General features: G+C 38.3%; 1 protein-coding gene across 1 annotated transcript in view; it reads right to left on the bottom strand.

The window, feature by feature from the left end:
- Positions 1–303: 303 nt before the first annotated feature.
- Positions 304–11,010, bottom strand: part of LOC133608406 (uncharacterized) — a 13,943-nt gene continuing 3,236 nt past the window's right edge. Inside the window, exon 2 of the mRNA XM_061963618.1 lies at positions 304–1,813. Within this exon, the coding sequence (XP_061819602.2) occupies positions 654–1,813 (1,160 nt within the window). The 3' untranslated portion in view covers positions 304–653. The remainder of the gene's footprint in view (positions 1,814–11,010) is intronic.

The following is an 11,010-nucleotide window of genomic DNA, read 5'->3' as shown; positions in this document are numbered from 1 at the left end:
ATTTTAATATAAATAATGGGTTGCAGCCGTTTAGTTATATTAAAATGATTTGATTGGTGACGTCACTAGTCAGAACATCTATTTTAGGACAACATAAAAATTGTAACGGCACAAAGAAACATTTTTGTTTGGGGAGCTCTGGATAATAAGTGGATTCACCAAGCAAAATGTGCAAAGCAGCGTGATAGTCTCTCTGCCATAATGTTGCTATGAAAGTCAGTTTTAGTGCCTCTATTTGTATTTGTTGGTCCATCTTTTGGCAGAAAGCTTTGAGCAGAGAAGTAGAATCCATGGGAGCACAGCTTGGATGTTCAAACATTTTTATTATGTAACTTTCATTCTTCCTTCGTGACTAGAGTACAGTATAAGATGCTGAATAGTGGGACAGAGGTCTTGAGTAGTTAGATATGTGTGGAGGCCATCAAAAATAGAATAGCAGTCAAACAGTCTTGTTAATGACATCTTGAGCTCAACTTTACACAAACTATACAAAGAGCTCTGAAAATCAAAGTAAGCACAGAGTAGCGAGGAGAAGTTTAAAGTTAGTGACGTTATTTCATTCAGATACATCATGCTAATAATAATGTGATGACTAAAAGTAGGTTCCTACACACCATTAGCATGCAAACATCCCCAAACAGTGAAGTCTATCTTCAGGGATCAATATTGCGGCCAGTGTGTGTTTTTAAGTGTTTCCTCAATGCTGAGCGATCAACAAAATATATATGGCAGATCGAGCAGGGAGTTGGTTTCTTCCTCGTGTGCGTTTTCATGTGCGCTATCAAATACTCCTTTTGGGAGAAACTTTTATTACACATCGCGCAGGCGTATGGTATTTCTTCTGTGTGCGTTCGCGTGTGTCTCATCCAATTTGACCGGTGGGCGAATCTTTTGCCGCAGACTGAGCAGATGAAAGGTTTCTCCCCGGTGTGCGTTCTCGCGTGTATAATCAGATACGACTTTTGCGAGAACGTTTGGCGACAAACTGAGCAGGCGAAACGTTTCTCTTTGGCGTGCGTTTTTGAGTGCTCTCTCAAACGTGACTCTTGGAAGAATTCTTTACCGCAGACTGAGCAGGAGAAGAGTTTCTCTCCACTGTGCGTTCTGACGTGTTCTTTCATGAGCGACGTCTTCAGGAAACCTACGCCGCAGACCGAGCAGGCGTACGGGCTTTCGAGCGCGTGTCTTCTCGCGTGTGTGCCGGAGTGTCTCATCAGAGTTGAGGCATGAGTGAAACTCTTGCTGCAAACTGAGCAGGCATAGGGTCTCTCGCCTGTATGCGTCCTGGTGTGTTCTTTCATGTGTGCTTTCTGGGAGAACCGTTTGCCACAGACTAAGCACATGAACGGTTTCTCTCCTGTGTGACACTGCATGTGTCTTTTCAGCTTACTGTGGTTAGTGAAAGTTTTGTCACAGTGAGAGCATTTCAAGGGAGTGTTGTCAGTGAGACACGTCTGAGCAGCTTTAGAGTCTTCCTCATCAGTGTCAGCAGGGTGTGACGTTGTGTCCTCACTATCTGACAGTGGAGCTAAGTCTGCTTGTGATCCTCCACCATCACCTTCTCTTGTCACGTGCTGAGTTGAGCTGCTGCTTGGATGCTCCGCCTCTCCCTTCTCCTCACTTTCACCTTTGACCTCATCGTCTTCACTCTTCACGATGACACCAACCACTTGCACCTCCTCCAATTTTTTAAAATGCTCAGTGATGCTGTGTTCCTCGTCTTCCTCTTTAAGGTGAGGAGGCTGTGGCTCCTCCCGCTCTGTTCTGGAGGTCCACTCCTGCTGCTCAGGAAAAAGAGGTTCTTCACCAACATCTGCAGGACATGAGAAGACAAACACATGCTTTAGAATTTCTGTATGGATGAGATGAAATCAATTACAGTTGCTGTGGTTACCAGCGGAACTTCAACCAATAATTCGTCAGTCTGCCTGCTGGCAAAACAACTCCTTAGCGTCTGATCCTCCCTTCAGATAAGAAAATCTTAGGGGGAACGACTTATTGGTATGCAGGATAGTCATTGATTAGCCACCCGGGCACTCTAATGAATCAATGTCACTTAGTGCTGGCATTGTACCCAAAATGTCCAAAGTGGCAAAAATAATCCCAATTTTTTAATTAAGGTGATAAAAATAATATGAACAATTATAGGACAATTTCAATTTTACCAACATTTTCAAAAATATTTGAGAAAGTGGTCTATAACCGACTGAATGGCTTTCTGGAAAAACTAAATATCCTTGTCCCCTCCCAATATGGTTTTCGTAAAAAAAAAAGCACCACCTGTATGGCTATACTCCACCTTTTGGAAAAGGTCAATGACTGTATTGAAGAAGGAAAATGCGTTTTTTTGGATCTATCCAAGGCCTTTGACACAATAGACTTTGAGATCTTATTGTATAAGCTATATCACTATGGTGTCAGAGGGGTACCTCTCGATTGGTTCCGCTCTTACCCTATACGGAAGGCAGCAATGTGTATGCGTCAATGATCACAATTCACCCTGTATGACCATAAATGATGGGGTTCCCCAGGGATCCATCTTGGGGCCTCTCCTTTTTATCCTATACATAAATAATTTTGTAAACTCCTCCGAAACTTTTCATAAAATAATTTTTGCTGACGATACAAATGTGTTTACCTCACACAGGAGCCTACACCATCTACAAGTAACTGTCAATTCAGAGCTTGTGAAAGTACCGTATTTTCCGCACTATAAGGCGCACCTAAAAACCACAAATTTACTCAAAAGCTGACAGTGCGGCTTATAACCCGGTGCGCTTTATATATGGATTAATATTAAGATTCATTTTCATAAAGTTTCGGTCTCGCAACTACGGTAAACAGCCGCCATCTTTTTTCCCCGTAGAAGAGGAAGTGCTTCTTCTTCTACGCAAGCAACCACCAAGGAAAGCACCCGCCCCCATAGAAGAGGAAGCGCTTCTTCTTCTACTGTAAGCAACCACCCGCCCCCGTAGAAGAAGAAGAAGCGCGCGGATATTACGTTTCATTTCCTTTGTGTGTTTACATCTGTATAGACCACAAAATGGCTCCTACTAAGCGACAGGTTTCCGGTTCATGAAAAGACGCAATCTCTCCATCCGCACACGGACTACTATTTCACAGCAACTGCCTAAAGACTTTCAAGAAAAGCTGGCTACTTTCCGTGCATATTGTAAAAACAAGATAGCTGAAAAAAAGATCCGGCCAGAGAACATTATCAACATGGACGAGGTTCCACTGACTTTTGATATTCCTGTGAACCGCACTGTGGATACAACGGGAGCACGTACGGTGAATATTCGCACCACAGGGAATGAGAAGTCATCCTTCACTGTGGTTCTAGCTTGCCATGCTAATGGCCAGAAACTTCCACCCATGGTGATATTCAAAAGGAAGACCTTGCCAAAAGAGACCTTTCCAGCCGGCGTCATCATAAAAGCTAACTCGAAGGGATGAATGGATGAAGAAAAGATGAGCGAGTGGTTAAGGGAAGTTTACGCGAAGAGGCCGGGTGGCTTTTTTCACGCAGCTCCGTCCATGTTGATATACGACTCCATGCGCGCCCACATCACGCTGGTTTTTAATATATTATTAAAGTTTGACTGACCTATCTGACTGTTTTTTTGACATTCCCTTTAGCGCAGTTAGATGCGGCTTACAACACGGGGCGGCTTATAGGTGGACAAAGTTTTGAAATATGCCGTTCATTGAAGGCGCGGCTTATAACCCAGGGCGCCTTATGGTGCGGAAAATACGGTATATTTAATGCCTCATGTGGGGTAGACTACTGTTGGGTTTTGCATGGTTGAATGAATGTATGTATGTATGTGTATGCTTGCTTTAGTGCTATTATCTTGTGTTAATCATATAGCGTTGTTTTTTGTTTTGTTTTTTGTTGTTGTACTTGCTACCATGTTCCATCATTTCATGTATATACTATCCTCTGGACCCCCTGTCAAAAGCTTCTTCTAGCTTATTTGGGGGACCCTTTCACGTACCAACATCTTTAAATGATGATATTTCACTACTATTGTATTTGTTATATGGTATTGTGAATAAAACTTGAATAAAAACTTGAATAATAATATACTCTGTTTGAAAAGTAGCGCTTCCCGGGCATGACGGCCCGTCGTCGTCACGTGGTGACATTGCTGGTTGTAGGAGCAGATGAGCATGTTGGGCAGCACACACACACACACACACAGAGTACTTACAAGCAGACACAGCGTGTAGACAGAAAAGGGAGAATGGACGCATTTTGGTGTAAAAAGTCAAGATAAAGGTGAAGTTATAACACTGAAACACCCTCAGGAAGAGCTGCTTTAAGACATGGCTAACATCCATCCACAGTGTTTCCCACACATTCATTTATTTGTGGAGGCCCGCCACGAAAGAATTACGTCCGCCACAAATGGATTTTTCGGCTTTTGACTCGCTCGACCGCTCATAAAAGCAATGGGACTCTGTCTGTGAATGTACCTTGTAGTTACAACTCCGGTGCAGTAGGTGGCGGTAGCGTACTATGCATTGTAACTCCGCCTATAACACTTAATTCACCTGGTGGGCCAGAAGAAGAAGACAACGGAGTAAAAGAACGGACCGACCAGATCAAAATAGGAGGGTAATATAGGTTGTAGGTAGATAAGTTATAGCTGCATCGCTCGCGGCTCGTCATATATTTAACGTTAATCCGCGATTTCACCGAGCGTTTCACTCACGGTGAGCAGCCTGACGCTGCTTCATTAACACCGCCGCTGTTGTCACGTCACCTGTTACCATAGCGACGAGCTAACGTGTCCAGGTTATAACCCTGTTGTCAATAAACACACGTGGAGACGGTGCTTCAGATACTGCATTAATAATGAAGCTAAATTGTCCACTGTCCACTGCAGCATGTGAATGCAATGAAAAGAATAAAATGTGAGCCAAGCAGCTGTTAAAATGTTGTCCAGGTTAATGTTTTGGCCATTAAAGGCCCTTCATTTCAAGATTTCAACTGTGATCGGGCTTTAAACAGGTGGCTGACCTGTTCAGATGGGTGTAACTCACTTTTTCTGCAGGCGAGCTACTTTTCAATTGATCAAGTCGTGGGGATCTACCTCATTCATATATATCATTTATATTTACTTATTTATGAAATATATGTTTTTGTTAACAAGTTAAAGGTGTTTAATGATAATGCAAGCATGTTTAACACATATGGTTAATATTGTTAATAAATTAAAGGTGTTTAATGATAATACAAGTATGTTTAATACATATAGTTAATATTGTTAACAAGTTAAAGGTGTTTAAAGATAATACAAGCATGTTTAACACATATTGTTAATAAATTAAAGGTGTTTAAAGATAATACAAGTATGTTTAATACATATAGTTAATATTGTTAACAAGTTAAAGGTGTTTAATGACAATACAAGCATGTTTAACACATATAGTTAATATTGTTAACAAGTTAAAGGTGTTTAAAGATAATACAAGCATGTTTAACACATATAGTTAATATTGTTAACAAGTTAAAGGTGTTTAAAGATAATACAAGCATGTTTGACACATATAGATTCCTTTCTTTCATGAAGACAAGAATATAAGTTGGTGTATTACCTGATTGTGATGACTTGCATTGATTGTAATCAGACAGTAGTGCTGATAACGTCCGCATTTTCGAATGGAGGAGAAAAAAAGTCCTCCTTTCTGTCCAATACCACATGAAAGTGGTTGGTTTTTGGCATCTTATTTATCCAGCTTCTGTACTCCTTTGTATACACTTTACAAGAAATACATTGTCGGCAAACTCCATAGCTTGCTAGCTTGTGCACGCCAGCTTTCTGAGACTCTTATTTTGTTAGCGCAACTGTGCAGTCGGTCTTTGGAGTTTTGACGACAGGTACGGCGCCAGAGTCTGTTGAAATAAAGTGTTTCTCGCCTTCCTGTCGGTAATTTTAATGAGCTAAATATGTACATAAAGTGTTGTACTTATATTCCAACTCCGCGTTCTTCTTGGTCATCGCCGCTGCCGCCGTCACCCCCCGCCCCCCGACCACACCACCACAAATAGATGCCTGTCCTGTGGGAAACACTGCATCCACAGTGTTTTAGCTGCTTCTAAATCACTAAATCTGGCCTCCATGGCAAGTTTCTTACAAGTATCATTATCACTGGAGGACGAGGAATAGCTAAACATGCTTCACTACACAGCGTAGGAGGATACAATAGCTCACCACCGTCACAATGTAAACAAACGCCATGGGTGGATCTACTCCTGACATCCACTGTAATGATACCAATCATTGTTTTTGAGGTTATGTTAGCGCATCTCGTCGATACTACTATGATTACATCGATATTTTTTATCGTCACAAAATCTTTTTTCCTTTAAAAAAAAAATCATTTTATGTTTATAAAGTCAGTTATTACGTCCCTGGACACATGAGGACTAAAATCATGACCAATGTATGATCCTGTAACTACTTGGTATCAGATCGATTCCTAAATGTGTGGTATCATCCAAAACTAATGTCAAGTATCACAGAAGAGAAGAATAAGTGATTATTACATTTTAACAGAAGTGTAGATAGAACATGTTAAAACAGAAAATAAGCAGATATTAACAGTAAATGAACAAGTTATTAATTAATAATCCATTTTTACAGTTTGTCCCTCATAATGTGTACAAAATAATAGGTGTATAAATGACACAATATGTTACTGCTAATTAGGAGTCTTTGTTTGTTTACTTACTACTAAAAGACAAGTTGTCTCGTATGTTCACTATTTTATTTAAGGACTAAATGACAATAGTAAACATATGTTTCATGTACACTAACATTTTTTTGCTAAAATAAAGACAATTACATTTTTTGTGGTCCCCTTTATTTAGAAAAAGTATCGATACAAAACGTAACAACGAATCCACCATGGATTTTTATCTTTGCAAATACACACACATTGGGTCTTAATTAGGTTTCGATGGTGAGAAGAGGTGCCAGGAACCAGACGTGCAATATTCTCCGTATATAAATTCAATAAATATGTCTCTGGACACATGAGGACTTTGAATATGACCAATGTATGATCCTGTAACTATTTGGTATCAGATCGAGTCCTAAATGTGTGGTATCATCCAAAACTAATGTCAAGTATCAAAGAAGAGAAGAATAAGTGATTATTACATTTGAACAGAAGTGTAGATAGAACATGTTAAAACAGAAAATAAGCAGATATTAACAGTAAATGAACTAGTAGATTAATAATCAATTTTTACAGTTTGTCCCTCATAATGTGTAGAAAATAATAGGTGTATAAATGACACAATATGTTACTGCTAATTAGGAGTCTTTGTTTGTTTACTTACTACTAAAAGACAAGTTGTCTCGTATGTTCACTATTTTATTTAAGGACTAAATGACAATAATAAACATATGTTTCATGTACACTAACATTTTTTTGCTAAAATAAAGACAAAAAATACATTTTTTGTGGTCCCCTTTATTTAGAAAAAGTATCGATATAAAACGTAACACAACGAATCCACCATGGATTTTTATCTTTGCAAACACACACACATTGGGTCTTAATTAGGTTTCGATGGTGAGAAGAGGTGCCAGGAACGAGACGTGCAATATTCTCCGTATATAAAGTCAATAAATATGTCTCTGGACACATGAGGACTTTGAATATGACCAATGTATGATCCTGTAACTACTTGGTATCAGATCGAGTCCTAAATGTGTGGTATCGTCCAAAACTAATGTCAAGTATCAAAGAAGAGAAGAATAAGTGATTATTACATTTTAACAGAAGTGTAGATAGAACATGTTAAAACAGAAAATAAGCAGATATTAACAGTAAATGAACTAGTAGATTAATAATCAATTTTTACAGTTTGTCCCTCATAATGTGTAGAAAATAATAGGTGTATAAATGACACAATATGTTACTGCATAGACTAATTAGGAGTCTTTGTTTGTTTACTTACTACTAAAAGACAAGTTGTCTAGTATGTTTGTAACCTATATGGAAATATAGGGTCATGAATATATTCCCCTATTATTAATTTCTGATCTATGGTGTGCCAAAGTCACTATTGTCACTTAAAAAATGCTAAAATTGATTTGTCAAAGTCATGTGGTCACTACAGGTTTAAATTAATGATGCATGCACGCAGCACGTTATTCACATGTTGGCCAGTAGAGGTCGCATGCACCTTTGTCATTCCGGGCATTCCTTCACTGAACGTCACAGTGAAGGCACGAGTCATTTCGTTGTGTTGCAAAGACAAGGTTTATACATTAAAATACTTGACAATTTTCAAACCGAGTGTTGGAAAAGCAGCATAAGATAGCCTGGTCCCAGTGGGAGCTGGATTGCTGTGTTTTGTGCTGCTGAGAACTCCAGTAAGTGTTACTTTGTAAATGAGGCCTACAGAATATAACTGTTAGCTGTTAGCCTAGCATCCTGTTAGTGCTAAAGAGAGTTGTGTGCATGTAGCGTGCTTAGTCTGGAGGCTAAATACACACAGTGTGTTATGTAACTGTTGTTTAGTGTTGATATTCTTTGCTTAGTTTGATAAATGTTGGAGCAGTTTGCTTCATCAGGAGGGTGAAGTCGCTCAATTTAAAGTGTTGGATTTAACTGTGTTGGATCATTGGCTGCTGGTGAGGGCACAGAAAAAGGGGCATTTTTCTACCAGTAGACAGCGTTTAAGATTGAGTGTTTCACTGCTAAATTAATAATATATTTATATTGAATATGGATTTTAAATGTATCTAAATAGGTGGTTAATTGGTTAGGTATTTATGTATTTGCATATTGGGGTTTCTGCTGCATTTATCTATTGTGTTTCTGGGTTTAAATGTATTTTATATGTATCTTGGTGCATTTATGTTGAGACAATTTATTTAAAATATGTTTTAACTTAAAGGGAAAAGATGTGTCCATTTTCTTGCACTTGTTTAAAGGTTAAGAGTTTGATAGCCTAATTAATAATTGTAAATTATGGGATTGATAATTGATTGATTTTTTACAGCATGTTAATCTAGTGGCGTTTTGTCCTTAAAGGTTTTTCACCTACTAAAGAAGCTAAAGGCTACTAAAGAAGCTAAAGGGTACTAAAGGCTACTAAAGACAGCCAATGACAGCTAAAGAAACTAAAGTCTACTAAAGTCTACTAACCCTGCTAAAGACTGCTAAAAAGACTAAAGAAGAAAAAAGAAGCTGTTTCTTCGTTGGAAAAACTGTTGCAAACTAAAGGAAAATAAAAGGAAAAAGTAACTACGGTCTGGTCTTTTGAGTGAAATCCAGAAGCCACATTCAGCATTGGTACATCCCTTCAAGTGTGGGATAAACACAGCGAAAAAAGCCAAACACTTGACAGTTGTTGTATGCACACTGTGTCGAGCGGAAATGGCCTATCATAGCAGCACAACGGCTATGAAGGAACATTTGAAAAGAAAACACCCGACAGCGTTCTTGCCATCACCATCAACTAGTCAATGGTCCGCGTGAGTATACGTTGTCATCATTACACAAAAACATGAATGTGTCATTTGTATCTGCGTTGTAAATTCATAAACTAAAACACTGTTTCGCTCTGAGAGGCGCGTTTGGCGTGCCTGTTCAGTGTTTACAAAGACGCGCTCCTCTTTAACGCTAACGTTAATTAGTTGTGCAAATACCTTTTATAACATTAACAGTTACATATACTATGTACAAACCAACAATTAACTTTCACTTTAATCATACTATCATTGTTGTGTTATTAAGCAAAATAAGCAATACTTTTACTTTTGTTGAAATGTTTACACTGTTACAGAATATTTCGTTTTGCACTTTTTTGTATTGGATGTTTATCTTTATTTTTGCACATTTTAAAGCAAAATAAGCAATACTTTTACTTTAGAAATGCTTATACTATTGCAGAATATTAAGATTTGCACTGGATGTTTACTTTTATATTTGCACATTAAAAAGCAAATAAGCTACTTTTAATTGTGTTAAATGTTAAAAGTTTTAAATGTTTACATTGTTACAGAATATTTTGTCATGTTGTTGTCAATGTTGACTGAGTGGCCATACTTTTTTTTTTTTGTAAATAAAAGTCATGCCTTTTGAAAAAACTGGCTTACATTTATTTTTTCATCTTCATTTTAAATAAAAAAATAATCGGTAAAAGGAAAAATAATCTATAGATTAATCAAAAAAAATAATCTATGGATTAACCGATTAATCGAAAAAATAATCTATAGATTAATCGATAGAAAAATAATCGTTAGCTGCAGCCTTAAACAAAACACAGAGTTAAGATGTACAAAACCAATTGGAGTAATATGATGTATTTAAAGAATGCCTTGTGACATGTTAGCATGTTGCAGTTGGATAACTTTATTGTATTTTCGTTTTGTGTAAAAGAGATGTATATTTACCGTATTTTCCGCACTATTAGCCGCACCTAAAAACCACAAATTTACTCAAAAGCTGACAGTGCGGCTTTTAACGCGGTGCGCTTTATATATGGATTAATATTAAGATTCATTTTCATAAAGTTTAGGTCTCGCAACTACGGTAAACAGCCGCCATCTTTTTTCCCCGTAGAAGAGGAAGTGCTTCTTCTTCTACGCAAGCAACCGCCAAGGTAAGCACCCGCCCCCATAGAACAGGAAGCGCTTCTTCTTCTACTGTAAGCAACCACCCGCCAGCGTAGAAGAAGAAAAAGCGCGCGGATATTACCGTACGTTTCATTTCCTTTGTGTGTTTACATCTGTAAAGACCACAAAATGGCTCCTACTAAGCGACAGGGATCCGGTTCATGAAAAGACGCAATCTCTCCATCCGCACACGGATTACTATTTCACAGCAACTGCCTAAAGACTTTCAAGAAAAGCTGGCTACTTTCCGTGCATATTGTAAAAACAAGATAGCTGAAAAAAAGATCCGGCCAGAGAACATTATCAACATGGACGAGGTTCCACTGACTTTTGATATTCCTGTGAACCGCACTGTGGATACAAC

Source organism: Nerophis lumbriciformis, linkage group LG06, assembly GCF_033978685.3.
Source record: "Nerophis lumbriciformis linkage group LG06, RoL_Nlum_v2.1, whole genome shotgun sequence".
In the NCBI taxonomy this organism is placed as follows: Eukaryota; Metazoa; Chordata; class Actinopteri; order Syngnathiformes; family Syngnathidae; genus Nerophis; species Nerophis lumbriciformis.
This window is presented reverse-complemented; position numbering and strand designations above follow the sequence as displayed.